Source organism: Accipiter gentilis, chromosome 27 (genome assembly GCF_929443795.1).
Source record: "Accipiter gentilis chromosome 27, bAccGen1.1, whole genome shotgun sequence".
Taxonomy (NCBI): Eukaryota; Metazoa; Chordata; class Aves; order Accipitriformes; family Accipitridae; genus Astur; species Astur gentilis.
The window spans coordinates 17,057,271-17,070,982 of NC_064906.1; the positions used below are offsets into that span (position 1 = coordinate 17,057,271).

At 40.5% G+C, this 13,712-nt stretch overlaps 1 protein-coding gene across 1 annotated transcript in view; it reads left to right on the forward strand.

The window, feature by feature from the left end:
- MOCOS (molybdenum cofactor sulfurase) overlaps positions 1 to 13,712 on the forward strand; it is a 224,477-nt gene that overhangs the window by 185,008 nt on the left and 25,757 nt on the right. Inside the window, exons 7-9 of the mRNA XM_049830456.1 lie at positions 318 to 434; positions 3,239 to 3,685; positions 11,489 to 11,651. Of these exons, the coding sequence (XP_049686413.1) occupies positions 318 to 434; positions 3,239 to 3,685; positions 11,489 to 11,651 (727 nt within the window). The remainder of the gene's footprint in view (positions 1 to 317; positions 435 to 3,238; positions 3,686 to 11,488; positions 11,652 to 13,712) is intronic.

The following is a 13,712-nucleotide window of genomic DNA, read 5'->3' on the forward strand; positions in this document are numbered from 1 at the left end:
TTAAGCACATCTACTAGCATTAACAGGGTCAGGACCTGAACTGATACGCTCTGCGTGTGTGTGTTGTGTGCACTCTTTCTCAATGCCAAGGTAAGCATTTCTGTTTCCACCACTGTTTTCTTTCTGCTGAAATAACAAGGCTGAAAAATCCTAAATGTGAATGGGAGTGATAAAAGCTACAGTAAGTTGTTAATAATTTAGAGAGGTAATTTACCTCCAGCTGATTTGTACCTTTAAAACATTGTATCTTCTTGACCGCAACTTTTAAATGTCTGGTTTTCATTCTTCTATGTCTTATCTCCTGCTGAATCGGGAAGGTGGACAAGATGGCCAGTCTCTACAACATACATGTCCGCACAGGTTGCTTCTGTAACACGGGAGCCTGCCAGATGCATTTGGGTATAAGCAATGAAGACATCCAAAGGAACCTGCAGGTTAGTTTCTGAATGAGATTACCTGATAAATTGCCCATGGAAAATACCTACGTTCAATGACCCAGGAGACATCTTCTGGCAATGAGTTCCGAATTTTCTAAAGGTGGGAAGTTTGAAGGGGAGAAGAAAGTGTGGCTCTCTACCAAAAAAAACCCACCCCTAAGTAGTTAAAAGCTAAAGTAGGTGTATCACGTCCTGTGGTTTTGAGTCTTTGCAACTTTAAGAATGATGCTAAATACGATTTGCTTTCTCTAACCTTTCAACTCAGTTGCCATGTTAAAGAACTAAATTAACTGAAATTCAGTTCATTGAAATGGCGTGTTGAAAAGAAATCATTTGATGGACCCAAAGAGGTATTTGTTGCTTGTTTTTATTTCACTGGAAAATATGAAATTGTGGCTTCTTGTTCTGATTTGGAATTACATGAAATCCAGACTTCCTGCAGAAGAGAAGTTCCTGGACAATTCATCTCATGTTGTTCCTTAAGTATCCTTAATTGTATTTAAGAATGCTCAAGTATCGTAGACGTATTGCTGTTGGACGCTACAGTTTAAAACGCATACACAAATTGGACAAGAAACAACAAATGAGAATACACAGTGAATCTCAGAGAGTGAAGTAAATTTAGATGACATTTACCTAGATTACTGATGTGTTAGATTGTTAGAACATGAATGTAATGACTTTTTTTATAGATAACTGATATTTTCCATAAATTGTCATTAAAAGTTGTGTAGCAGGATGTATTACAATGAAGTGGGGGAGGCTTCATGTCTGCGTATTTGTCAGAGTTGAAATTACAGTAAATTAATACAGAAAAATCTGGAATTTTATTAATGGTGTTCTTCAAAAGATAAAAAATTATAATAGCTGTATTGATATTATAGCTCCCTCATAATTTCACAGAGACGTTTAGATAACTTCTGCAAACACATTTACATGCAAGACTGATAGCACAAGTTCTTAAAGGGACAGAGCTCTTTAATACCTTCCTTGGCAAAATGGTGCTTTGATTTCCCATGGAAGCCCCCTCCTCTGAGAAAGTAAAAGAAGGTCTGCCCTTCTGCTGAAGTGCAAAATGCCAAATGACCAGCTGCAACGCTCTTGGATTTCCTTACATAAGGAGGATTTTGCTAAGGAGTGGGTGGCCTCTTACAGGCCTGTGTCATTTAATTGGGGATAGGCAAAACTCAAACTTATAAAAAGACACTTAATCTGCCCAAAGTTGTATGACGAGGTGGTGCAGTCAAGCAGTCGTTATTCTGGGACACTCCACTCCCATCAGTCCTTTGGGAAGGATCTGGATGAGTTATTGACAACAGTACTGTGTAGGGGAAGCATCTTTTATTACAGTATTTGCACATACACTTTGGTCTCGCCTTTTCCCAGGGTGCTGACTGTATTCTTCCTTTCCTGATGAAGATTTCCACGTATAAAATGCCTGTGAGGGAGGACTCTCAAGGGTCCCTGGAGAAGCGTGGTTAGTTTTCTTAGGAAGTTACGTAGGAACTCGTTTACTCACTTGCACAGCAGGAACCTCTCTCCTCAGTCAATCAATCAATACTTGGCAGAAGGGTTACATGTATACTAACAGATGCAACCTAATTTTGCAAATGTTGCTTCTGCTCTATTGTCAAGGATAAAAACTACATCACGCTGCATTAAAATATTTACTACTATATTGCATGCTTTGACATAGAGGGATTTTTTTATTTCTCCTTGCATAAATGGCATCTGTGCTCATTGAACTGTGACACTTCTTGCTTAAAAAAAGCCCTCGTGTAAATAAACTATTCACACTTCCATTTTTATGTAACAGAAATGCGTAAATAAATGAAATGCTGAGGGGAAAAAAAGAAACAGCTGCTGCACTTAGAGGAATAAGGGTGCTGATTTAGGACACCGGTGAGCTGATATTAGATGGATGAGCAGTGGGGTCTCGAGCTTATCTCACTGGAGGCGAGTGGCAGCATTCACTGACCCACTTACGCAAGGAGAAACTTCTGCTCTAAGGAAGAGTTTTCCAGAAAGTGCTGTATGAAAGGTGTATCAGATAGAAGGGTATCTACATGGAGGCCACTATTAGGGTATTTGAGGGATTTTTCAACGAAAAATTTTGACGAGTGGAAACCCGTGTTCTTCAAAGGAGGAAGCGTTGGGAGGAAGGCTAGTTCCCTCCATCCTGAAAGCGATGTGTTGACTGGAGCAGCAAGACAGATTTATTGCGTATCTCAATGACAAGGGAGGTCACTTTGGATGTTGGAGCTCTAGATTCAAGTCTCTGCTTTGCTAATATCCCAGACCACTTCTCAGCTGTATAGCTATCCATTGGACTATTTAACACGAGCCATGAACAAACCTCTGATGGTATAAAATGGAACTGTTCTGGCAGCGAATATCAAGCAAACTGCCCCAGAAAAATCAGCAGTCTCAATGGTTTGTTCACTTATCTGAATGTAATATCCCGGTTTAAATCCCAGTGAACTATGCAGATGAGACCGGAATATGCCTGGAGACTGCCCTAGCTCACAGGCCATCCTGGGACATACAACCTTTTTGTGATTCTTGACATGTTTTTGAGAAATCTCTCTTGCCTTAGGGTAGAATAGGACAAGCATCTCAAGACGATTTTCTTCCCAGTTTGAGTAAGTAATAAGACAGTTGGGATTTTTTTCTCCATTTTTTTCTTGTATTCATGAGTTAACTTTGTATTTTTGAAAACAGTTTTTCAGGTTAGAATTAAGAGGGAAATAAAACAAAGTCTGTCATAATATCTCTCTGGTTTTCTTCCTATTTCAAACTAGGCTGGCCATGTCTGTGGAGATGATATAGACCTGGTTGATGGACGTCCCACTGGTTCTGTGAGAATATCCTTTGGCTACATGTCTTCTTTTGAAGATGCACAGTCTTTTTTGAAATTCATCATAGCCACCAGACTCTCCAAATCGGACACTGAGATTCCCTTCCAGTCGCCTTCTACAAAGCTGACGACGGAGTCTGACCCAGATGACCACCCTTCCTTTAACAGTGCAGATAAATTGTCTCCTATACCACGCATCTCAGACACAGAACTCGGGAATAATTCGGCGGCAACAAAGACAACTGTCAACTGGCAGCCACTGGAGGCTGAAGTGGAAAGCATAAGGTCAGCTGTTTCTGAGACCGCAGTACCAACATATAGAAGAGGTGGCAAGCCCATCACTGTCACCAACATTTACCTCTACCCAATCAAATCCTGCTCTGCATTTGAGGTATGCGCTTTGAATCAAATATTCATCTCAACGTTGTGTTTTTCCTTACCCCTGTCGGACATGTCAACCAGCATGTGCATGAGATATTAGGAGGCGGTGTGTAGGTACCCATATTTCCTTTTTTCCAATTTCTAGGATACCCATTTTTCCTTTTGTCCAATTTCTAGGATACCCATTTTTCCTTTTCTCCAATTTCTAGGATCAAGTCCTGCGTGCTAAGGTACCTTGAAGGATTTTCAATTAGGCTGAAGTTACAGGATGCAAATATGTTTTCTGGTCTCCCCTTCCCCCCAACAGACAAATCTGCACATAATATGCAGTCTTGGAGAAGATAGTTGGATTTACAAAACTTGGCTAAAATATAATCAAGTAATTAGTATGCTTTTACAGAATGACATGTGATGGACTTGTAGGCAATGATGGGTAGGCAGCAATTGAGAAATAACTTGATTAACATGTTATAATTGAGAGGAAGCTGATTTACATTACAAAGAAATGTTATCATTAAAAATACATTTGCAACAGAAATATGACATTTAAGTGTTGCTGCACTATTTGAAAGTTCACTCTTTGAAGATTTTAATTGCTTTTTTACCAAGTTAATAATATCGTCACCTTAGCTGTGACTTTTTTTTTTAAATAATGCATGATGAAATAGGTGTATGGCCCACACATGACCTAGAATGTGACTCTGCTTAGTACCATACTGGGAAGTGATTAAATGAATGTCAATAACTGTATAACTTTCCCTATGAAAACTTACTGGTATAGGTCACTGTCTCACATCTGAGTGAAAATTGGGGTCAAATCCAGTCACAAATCACCTGCATTTAAAATACGGCTTCTCAGCTGATTTGATGATGATTTATCTTTTTTTTTCTTAATGCAAAAAGAGGCTGGGGAATTAAGGCAAACACGGTTAAATGATCAACAAAACATCTGTATTTTTAAATTTTTTTTGGCTTATGATGTCGTTAATTCACAGGCAATCTTGAGCATTAGATGAGACCTGAACAAATAATTTCCACCCCTTATTAGCCTCCCGCTAAATCAAACTGTTTAGAAAATCAAAGTAATCCCACATTTCACGTGAAAATGCTTTAACCTTTGTTTAAGTCTTGCATTTATTATAGCTGTATTACAGAAGCCCACTACAGGAGCTGCTGAAATATGTTGGAGCAGTATTCAGGCCCCTTTGGGGTTAAGTTCTATTTTTAACATGCAGGCTGGTGTTGCGAGATATGCACCGCAACATTCAGTGCTAGGAAGGCTTTGAAGTGATTGTGCCCAGGAACAGGTAAGATGTACCTCAGCATGAAAGAAAGCTTATGTTTCCCTATAAGCTGAACCAGGTTTCTTCTCTTCAAGCTCTGTGAGGGGAAATGACTCTAGGTGATAAATTCATATAAACCTGGTACTCCCTGGCAGACAGATGTAATTTTAGATGGAGGGGGAAATCCCCATGCCTCGTGCATACTTCTTGTGCCAGGCGTGTGTTAATGGCGTGAAAACAGGGTTCGTCTTACCTCAACTTCCCTCTCTAAAGTTATATATTATTCTGTAAGCAGTGAGAGATTGATACCTACTAATTCATTTTATCATAAAATAGGCATCTGCAGTAGGAAAAATGAATTGCTCCTGGATATTTCTGTCTCTTTCCATTGACTACAAGAGGAGTCCAAGGCAACTTGGGTTACACAGCTAACCCTAGCTGATTTGAGTAATTTAAAAATAGATACTAAAACTGCAGCTACATTATGAGGTTTAGTTTTGCATGCCTAGTCATTTCTGAAGTCTGTTTTGATAGTTTTTGATAACAAAGCATCAGCCACATTAGAACCCAGTAAGCTAAGCACTGACAGAGCCTGTACTGCCAAAGACTAATTTACAATTAAGCATATATTGGATTTAGTATATGGTATTGGAAGAGACTGGAAGTTCACTATAAATAGCATTTAGTTCTCCTCCTCCTCTCAAAGAACATTTTTTGTGCATTTCCACTTAGTTCATAGAAGATACACAAGTACATGTGAAAGAACAGTGAATGTTGACCTAATAGATACGCTGACAAAGGTCTTTCAATGCATAAAGAGAGCAGGCCAGGAGATGAAGTCAAAGGAGTATTTTGATTTTCACAATTTTCTACATTGAAGTAAATCCCCAAAGAAAATGTGTGTGCTTTTGTGACCTTCTTCCTGTCCACCAGGCATTCTTCATTTTTTTCTTCCCAGAAGTCTGAGTGGCACTTCTAGACCTGTCGTACATTTATAACCAGCCTGTGAAAGGTCTGTCAGTCTCACTGTCTGCCTGTAGAAGAGGTAAAAATGGCAATTTACAGCCCACTATTTGTAATGAGCTTTAAAACTCAGTTAATCCCGTTCTAAATCAGGCAGTGGCTCGGTCTCTTCCCGATGGGTAAGCGTAGAACAGAAAGCCATCGCTGCCAGAACCCACACCATCGCTAACTGCAGACTGCACTAACCTCCACAAAGCTACGTATGTCATTTCTGCAGCCTTGGCCTGTATCACCTTGGAACAGGAAAATAACCCATGCTGCACTGGAGTTTGAAGCAAGACATCCTAGAGAAACCTTACCACAATTAAATGGAATCAAATCCTGAAAATCATTTTGCCTTCTAAAGTATTGATTATACCAGCTTTATCATGAAAAGACTGAATGCTGTAAAAAATTTTACCTTTGCCATTCTCTTAGTGGTCTTTGTCATAGAGACTTCACACTTAACATTGTATTATCCCCTCACTTTAGTAAACTCGTAGTCTTCTGAAGTAATAATCATGTAGCTTGTAGTTTCCTTGGTCTTCGGTTAGAATCCAAGAACTGAAATTCAGTTTCGTGTTTTAAATCTAAAATACATTTAGATGATTTGTAGTTGTTGGAAGTCTAGAAAAGTATTTTCCCAATTAAAAATTTGATCTCCATTTTTATCAGTTATAGGGTAGCTCTAAGCTCGCTGATGTGAAAAGGTGAAAGTGGTTTAGATACTGGGCAGCAATAAATTCACTCATCTTGTGATACTTGGATACTTGAGATCAGAATCTCACAGATTTGTAAGTTCAAGTGCAGGCCTCCAGCTGGTATGGGAGGTCAGACGTTTAGCATGTGTAGTAAATAGGCTTTATTGCAAGTACATGATTGCTTGCATTTGCCTAAAATAATATGTGCAGTGGAAAATTCCAGCTAACTGTGCGTGCAGGACCCAGCCCATCTGCCAGTGAAATCTGCCCACTGACTTACTGGTTGCAGGATAGATGACTTGATCAGCGGCAGGAGGACAAACTCGATGAGGATGCGAATACAAACTCACAGCTGTTTAATCTCCTCTTTAGAGTCACATAATCTCCTCCTCTCCTAAACTCTGATTTCTCTGTTCTATTCTAAGTGGTTTAGTATGGGAGGTGCTTGACCTCCAGAGAAAATAAGTGTGCAGAGTGCTTTGGCAGCTGGGGGGATAAAGCTTGGCATGAAGATCATCAGCAGGTCAGTTAGTTCCTACAGTGTTTTATAAAGCGTTCCTTGCCATGGGATGGTCTCTGTTCAGTGTTGTTCCATGGGTTTTGTACACATGGCGCGGGAAGCTGAGGGCAGAATATTCTAACTCAACTTCTTAAATGCGCTTTCCTTTCCCTACAATTATTTTATTAAATGGGGACAGGACAGAGAAGAGGAGTAACCTCCATCCCAGACCACTTTTGTCTTCTTTTCCAACATAAAAACAAGTTTTAAACATCCATTTTTAAACACGAACATCTCTCATGTCAATGAATTTTGCATAATTACATAATTCAGTGTGCCCAGTGAAAAAGGTTAGGACTTTAAACATTAATAACTTTATTATTCTTGCAGTAGATTTCAGAGTATAAAAATTGCATCTCAACACAGAAGACAAATTAGCTTTTAATTTAAAATACAATGCAAATTCCTAGCGATCAGTGGATAAATTATAAGTAAGACCACTAACAATTTTAAATTTGCATAATTTAAAACCTATTCAGTGATTCCTTTAATGTGTTCAAAAATTGTGTTAGCCCTCATGATGACATTACTGTGAGCTATGGAGAAATGCAGCCTAAAATATTTTAAAGAAAATTCTGAAAAAACAAAACCATGTTTTCACAATGGATATTTTTACCTTACAGTAGGAAAAATGGACTAAAGCGGGTAGGACAATACCAGGTATTGGCTGTACTATGCAATAAGCCTCGCTTATGACAGGTAGAGAAGACCTTATGTTGGATGATTAGCCCACCTGCCATGCTGGGAATGAAGGTGTGTGCTAGCATCTATCAGTAAAATCATGGTGTCCCTGCTTTCTTTCTATCCTCACCTTCTAATTTGTCTCAGTAGACAGCGGTGGTCAGACAACTTCAGGGAATCGAGTTAGGAGCTACGCAACGCAGTATTGCTTGCCGCCGTGTATGCTAACCTGTTTTATTTTACTTCGCGGTAAGCTTCGTTGGTTGCTTTACTTCACTGTATTGGTTGCCCGAATATAGGTATTTAGTGACATTTGAGTGCCCTGCCTGACCTCCTGCTGCTGGACTACGGGGATGTGGGTCGTCTTTGCAGCCTGTGTCGTATCTGCTAGCCTTGGGCAGGCGTGTCAGACATAATCCGAGGGAGCCAAATTGAACCACTCTTCTCAAGTCTCAGATGAAAGCAGAGCAGGCAGACTTTGCTTGAACTGCTCTATTCAGTTGCTTGTAATTATTTAACAATCCCTTCAGCCTCTTTGAAATAATGGCAGGAGACGGTCTGCACAGGTTGCGAGCCCAAGTACTAAGAATAGAAATGTATATGTTCTCCCATGCTCGTCTCCAGTATCAGTATTAGCGACAAACCAGCTCTGTCCAAGGCAGGGCACACAGTTATTTTGTTGTTGCAACTTTATTTATTGGGGTCCTAGCAACACAGGCAATACGGTAAGTTGACAAGTGGAGAGGAAGGAGGGCACTTGACGGTGTGTGGGGGACATCCACGAGAGGACAGGGACTCACTGTAGGGCACATGTATGTCTGACTCTTACTACAATGGCAAACACCCAGAGGAAGGGGAAAAATGGGCTGAGGACCTATAGCAGTGTGCTGCACCTCGGAGTGGAGCATGGAGTTAGTTGCCATTATTTTGGATCTGCCAGAGCTATTTTGAATGGAAGGTGTTGATTATTTCCAAATATCTGCTACCTAGTTAGCTGGGCTTTCCCCACAATGCCTATCAGCGTGTAAGAATTAGCTGAAGCTCCGATTAAGGAGAGAATGTTTTGTTTTGCTCATAAAACCTCTTGCCTTCAGTGCAGGGTAAGCAAACACTTAAGCTATTTCCTGAATAAGATTGCTGTCCTGAAATGGAACCGAAACAACTGAACGTTACAATAGGCAGCAAGGACTCTTTGTGCTCTTTTTCTGCTCTCTTAGTTTATTCTGCTCTTCATATCTCACAAATCCTGTAAAGATCTGTTGGATCCATGGGAGGATATATAACTAATTAGTGATCTTCTGTTTTGGAAGGAAAATTTGTTAGCAGGAAATTCTTGCAGCTCTCAGATGATCACCAGCTTTTCAAATGGATTTTGTAATCTAATTATACAGGATAACCAAAAAAATACAGGCCTCTCCAAAGAATAATTTCCAGCAAGAACAAAAGTCTGTTCTTCAGCTGGTATTGCAGTCTTTGGGCTATGATTCCTCTCCTAAAAGGACAGGGCAAAGGTTCACATCATTTAGGTGCTGACAGTTTGAGGTGCTTGCACAATGTAATTTCAGATGACACTGTCAGACCTAAAGTTTCCATTTTTGACTGAATTTTTCATCCATGCTCACACAGAAGACTGCTAAAGAATATTATAAATAAAGTAGGTTGATAAAATACATTTCTTCACTTTAAAATTTTTCCATGTATTTTCTGTATTCAGTACAGTTGATAGCACTGTGGCCAAATTATTCAGAGTTCAGCTTTAATGTTTTAAGTTTTCAGTTCCAGAGTGCTTGCCCTCAGCTTTCTCTAGTCAGGCCGTCGGTGTCAAGGTACTGCTGCAGGCTCCTACAAAACCTGGAAAAGTTAATAAGAATGGGATATTGTGGGTTCTGTGGGGTTTTGGACAGAGCACATGCTAAACAAAAATGTGATTTTTAATTAATCTAACCAGTGCTTCCAGCCATGCTTTTCTTCAGAGCATCAGGCTGCGCTTGACATCTATTTTTCTCAGTTCTTCTTGCTAAAGTCTTTTGCCAGTTAATTCGTGTGAGGTGCACTAAGCTTTTCTACAAGAATTCAACAACGTTCAGCTGTAGTTAACTTTTCTCCATATTCAGCTGTGACTAGAAAGCATATATGAGCTGAAGCAATATGTTTAAATGCCCAGCTTTATGTTAAAAGAATGGTATTAATATTTTAACATTCTGAAGGAGAAAGCAGTTATTAATATCGCCCAAAGGCATTACTAAAATTGCTCTCTTTTTGGATTTCAAGATTACCATCTGTGTAGCATCAGTAACAGATGTTCTTTTCACCAGAAAAATGTACATGAAAGCAAGGACAATATGCTTGTATAGACTATTGGATGTAAAGAGTGTTATGGAAGTAATGGAAGAACGGATAGCAAAGAAGACAATGTCTTTTGTTCTAAGGGGATCTGGAGAAACTATTATGCTCCTAGCTAAACCAGAAGCCTCAGTGGTGGAGGTTTTCTCGAATAGATTCATGATAAAGTGGTTCCAGTTTTATGGAAAATAAGTTTTGTCAGAATTTTGAATTTCCCGTTTTTCTCGCTTTTTGTTTGTTTGGTTTTGCGCTAGTTCATACAACTCTGTCAAGGTTTAACCCCAGCCAGCAACTAAGCACCACGCAGCTGCTCGCTCACTTTGCCCCCGTAGGATGGAGGAGAGAATCAGGAAAAAAAAAGTCCAACTCGTGGGTTGAGATAAAGACAGTTTAATAGGAAAGAAAGGAAGCAAATAATAATGATGATAATAACAATAATAAAATGACAGTAATAATCATAAAAGAATTGAAATATACAAAACAAGTGATGCACAATGAAATTGCTCACCACTGGCCGACAAATGCCCAGTCAGTTCCCGAGCAGTGATCCCCACAGGCCAACTCCTCCCAGTTTATATACTGGGCATGATGTCACACGGTATGGAATACCCCTTTGGCCAGTTTGGGTCAGCTGCCCTGGCTGTGTCCCCTCCCAACTTCTTGTGCCCCTCCAGCCTTATTGCCAGTTGGGCATGAGAAGCTGAAAAATCCCTGACTTGGCATAAACACTACTTAGCAATGACTAAAAACATCAGTGGGTTATCAACATTCTTCTCATACGAAATCCAAAACAGAGCACTATACCAGCTACTAGAAAGAGAATTAACTCTATCCCAGCCGAAACCTGGACAAACTCCCATGAAATGTCCGTGCTTTGTAAATTAAAAGAAAATTGTTGGGGAAGGTCCTGTAAATGGCTGAGTATAAAACTGAAAACAGTTCTCCAAGTGTTTCAGAGATTGTTTACTCTATTCTTACAGGTCTGCGAAATCAAAGTGTGTGATAATATGTAACAAATTATAGTAACTTCATTTTGTTTTGTCAGCTTTGTGCAGTGATATCTTTATCTTTGATTTGCAATTAGGGCTTCTCTTATTAAAGGCTGACATTGGCGTGCACAAGTTTTCCTGATTTCAAAGAATTTCATTAATGGTTTCTTTTCCCTCACTTTTCTTTTCAGCGTGAATCTGTTAATGCAACTAACATTTTCTAAACCTTTGTATCCCCTCCTGATGCTTTCCCAGGTTACAGAATGGCCAGTAGGAAACCAGGGTTTGCTGTATGACCGAAACTGGATGGTTGTAAACCAGAATGGAGTCTGCATGACTCAGAAGCAGGAGCCAAGATTGTGTCTTGTAAATCCCTCAATTGATCTGAAGCAAAAAATTATGGTCATTCAGGCAGAAGGTTAGTAAACAATATCCATTTCTCCCCTTCATTATTGGCGTCAAACTTCTGGGCAGAGACACCTGCATGCATTTTGCGTCCCAGGGTTGGAGTGACTCAGGTTCATGGATTTCCTTTGTCAGAATTAAGGTGAAACACCACCAGGGGAGTTCAAACAACGATAAACGTTTATTCAACCAAGCTAACCTTGACCAAGTACAAGTGAACTTATCGATATGAACCTTGCATCATGTCGTTAAGCTGCCGTTTGAAAGAAGGGAGGTATAGAAAAAGAAACAGAAAAAGGGACATGAAACTATGTCAGTACACGGTGCAACACATGCTAATCATACGTAAGCCTTACTTATTTGGGGATCGATTCAGAGAAGAAAATAAGGAGACCCCTCTCGTTGAGTCAGGAGGTTCAGAGCAGACCCCCTTGCTTTCTAGACTCCTTCTCAGATTGGAGTCCAGGGGCGGCTGGATCCGCTCCTAGTCCTAGACTTGGTCAATGGTTTATGTTTGAAAGGATGAGGTGTAGGGACTGTGGAAAAAAGAGAGAGAGAGAAAAAGAGTTGGGGGGGAAGAGGGGGGAGAGAGAAGGAAAGGATTTCACCAGTCCTGGGTCCAGTGTTGGTCCAGCCAGTCTAGAGATCCAGTTCTGGAGGGCACACCGAGAGCTTGTCCTCCCTTCTTTTATACCTAGAGGGTCCACCCCTGTAGGTGGGGATTTGCCATCATTGAGCAAGCACAGTGTGAGCTCAGGAATGTTCCAGAATGAGTCGGTGGTCTCGACATGCACAGTTCACAATTCTGGGATTCTCTGGAAATGGGTCAGTGGGCTTGGGCAGTCATTGGGGAGCTGATTCTCTCTCCCTGCAGGCATGACCACTATCTGGCCTTTCCTTCAGGCACATATGTTGCGCTTCTTCTCATGGTCGCTTAAGATAAGGAATTTTGGCTTTGGAGAAGCGTGGTCCCACCCTCCGTGGGACCCTCTTCTTCAGCCACATTTTCCTGTTCACACAACTCCAGCGCTTTTGCAGAGGCCGCCTTCTCCACCGAAGTTCTTTAATGAATATTTGAGCCATCGGCTATCATTTCTCAGAGCATCACGATGCACCCACCAAGCGACTGAATGCTGTGTATGCTTACTGACTTCAGGGACAAATTCTGCTACGAGCTGTGGGCAAAGCAAGCTGTAATATACAGCCCTGGGTAGTTTCCTAGCTTGTTGTTGGGATGGACAGAGAGTAGACAGTGACTCCCTATGTGCAATCATAAAGTGGATGCTCCAGGAAAGAGTAATGAACTGACAGATGTGGAAATTTACTGACTAGTGTATCTCTCCAGATCATGAAGTCCACCAACCTGAAAGGACTGTTAATGCAGCAAAGGTAAAGGAATAGGAGGAGTCTAACATCAAACACCCTGGCCAAAGACTTTCCCATTTTATAGCTCTCCTCCTCCTTCCAGCTGTGGGATTAGAGGGGTAGAGCCTTCAGTGGAAATGAGCATGGATTAAAATAAGGACCAGACATTTATCTCAGTTAAATACTTGCACTAGCAGGCAAATATTTCATGATGTTTGGGCTTCTTTGGATTCATCAGAACCCTTTTTATTCTCTACTGAGGGGAAAAAATAAGAAAAAAGACTTATCTAAGTATTACAGAAAGCTCCTTGCTACTTGGGGGTGCAAATTATTTATTTTGCTAACAGTGCTGTTAGCACTGAACGCTGGAACAGGTTTGTATTCCACAAAAGTCATTATTAATGCCGAGTTTGCATGCATGTGAATGGTGCTCATCATCTCCCTGGGGTCTAACATTTACTCAGCCTGTATGTCTTAACCATTAATAATATATGTGCCCACATTTTCAGTAGCTAGAGCAAAACAGGGGAGCCTATATTCAGATTTTTTACCCTTTATTAGAAATCCATGAGTGGATCTGTAACTCCAGTCTCCTTTCTGCTTGTACATTACAGTTGTCCTCTCCATCTGCCTGAGCACTCCCCAGAAAATTAAGTCTGACCAGTTGATTTCTTTTGAGTGAAATAGGTTTGTCAAATGTACGTTTGGG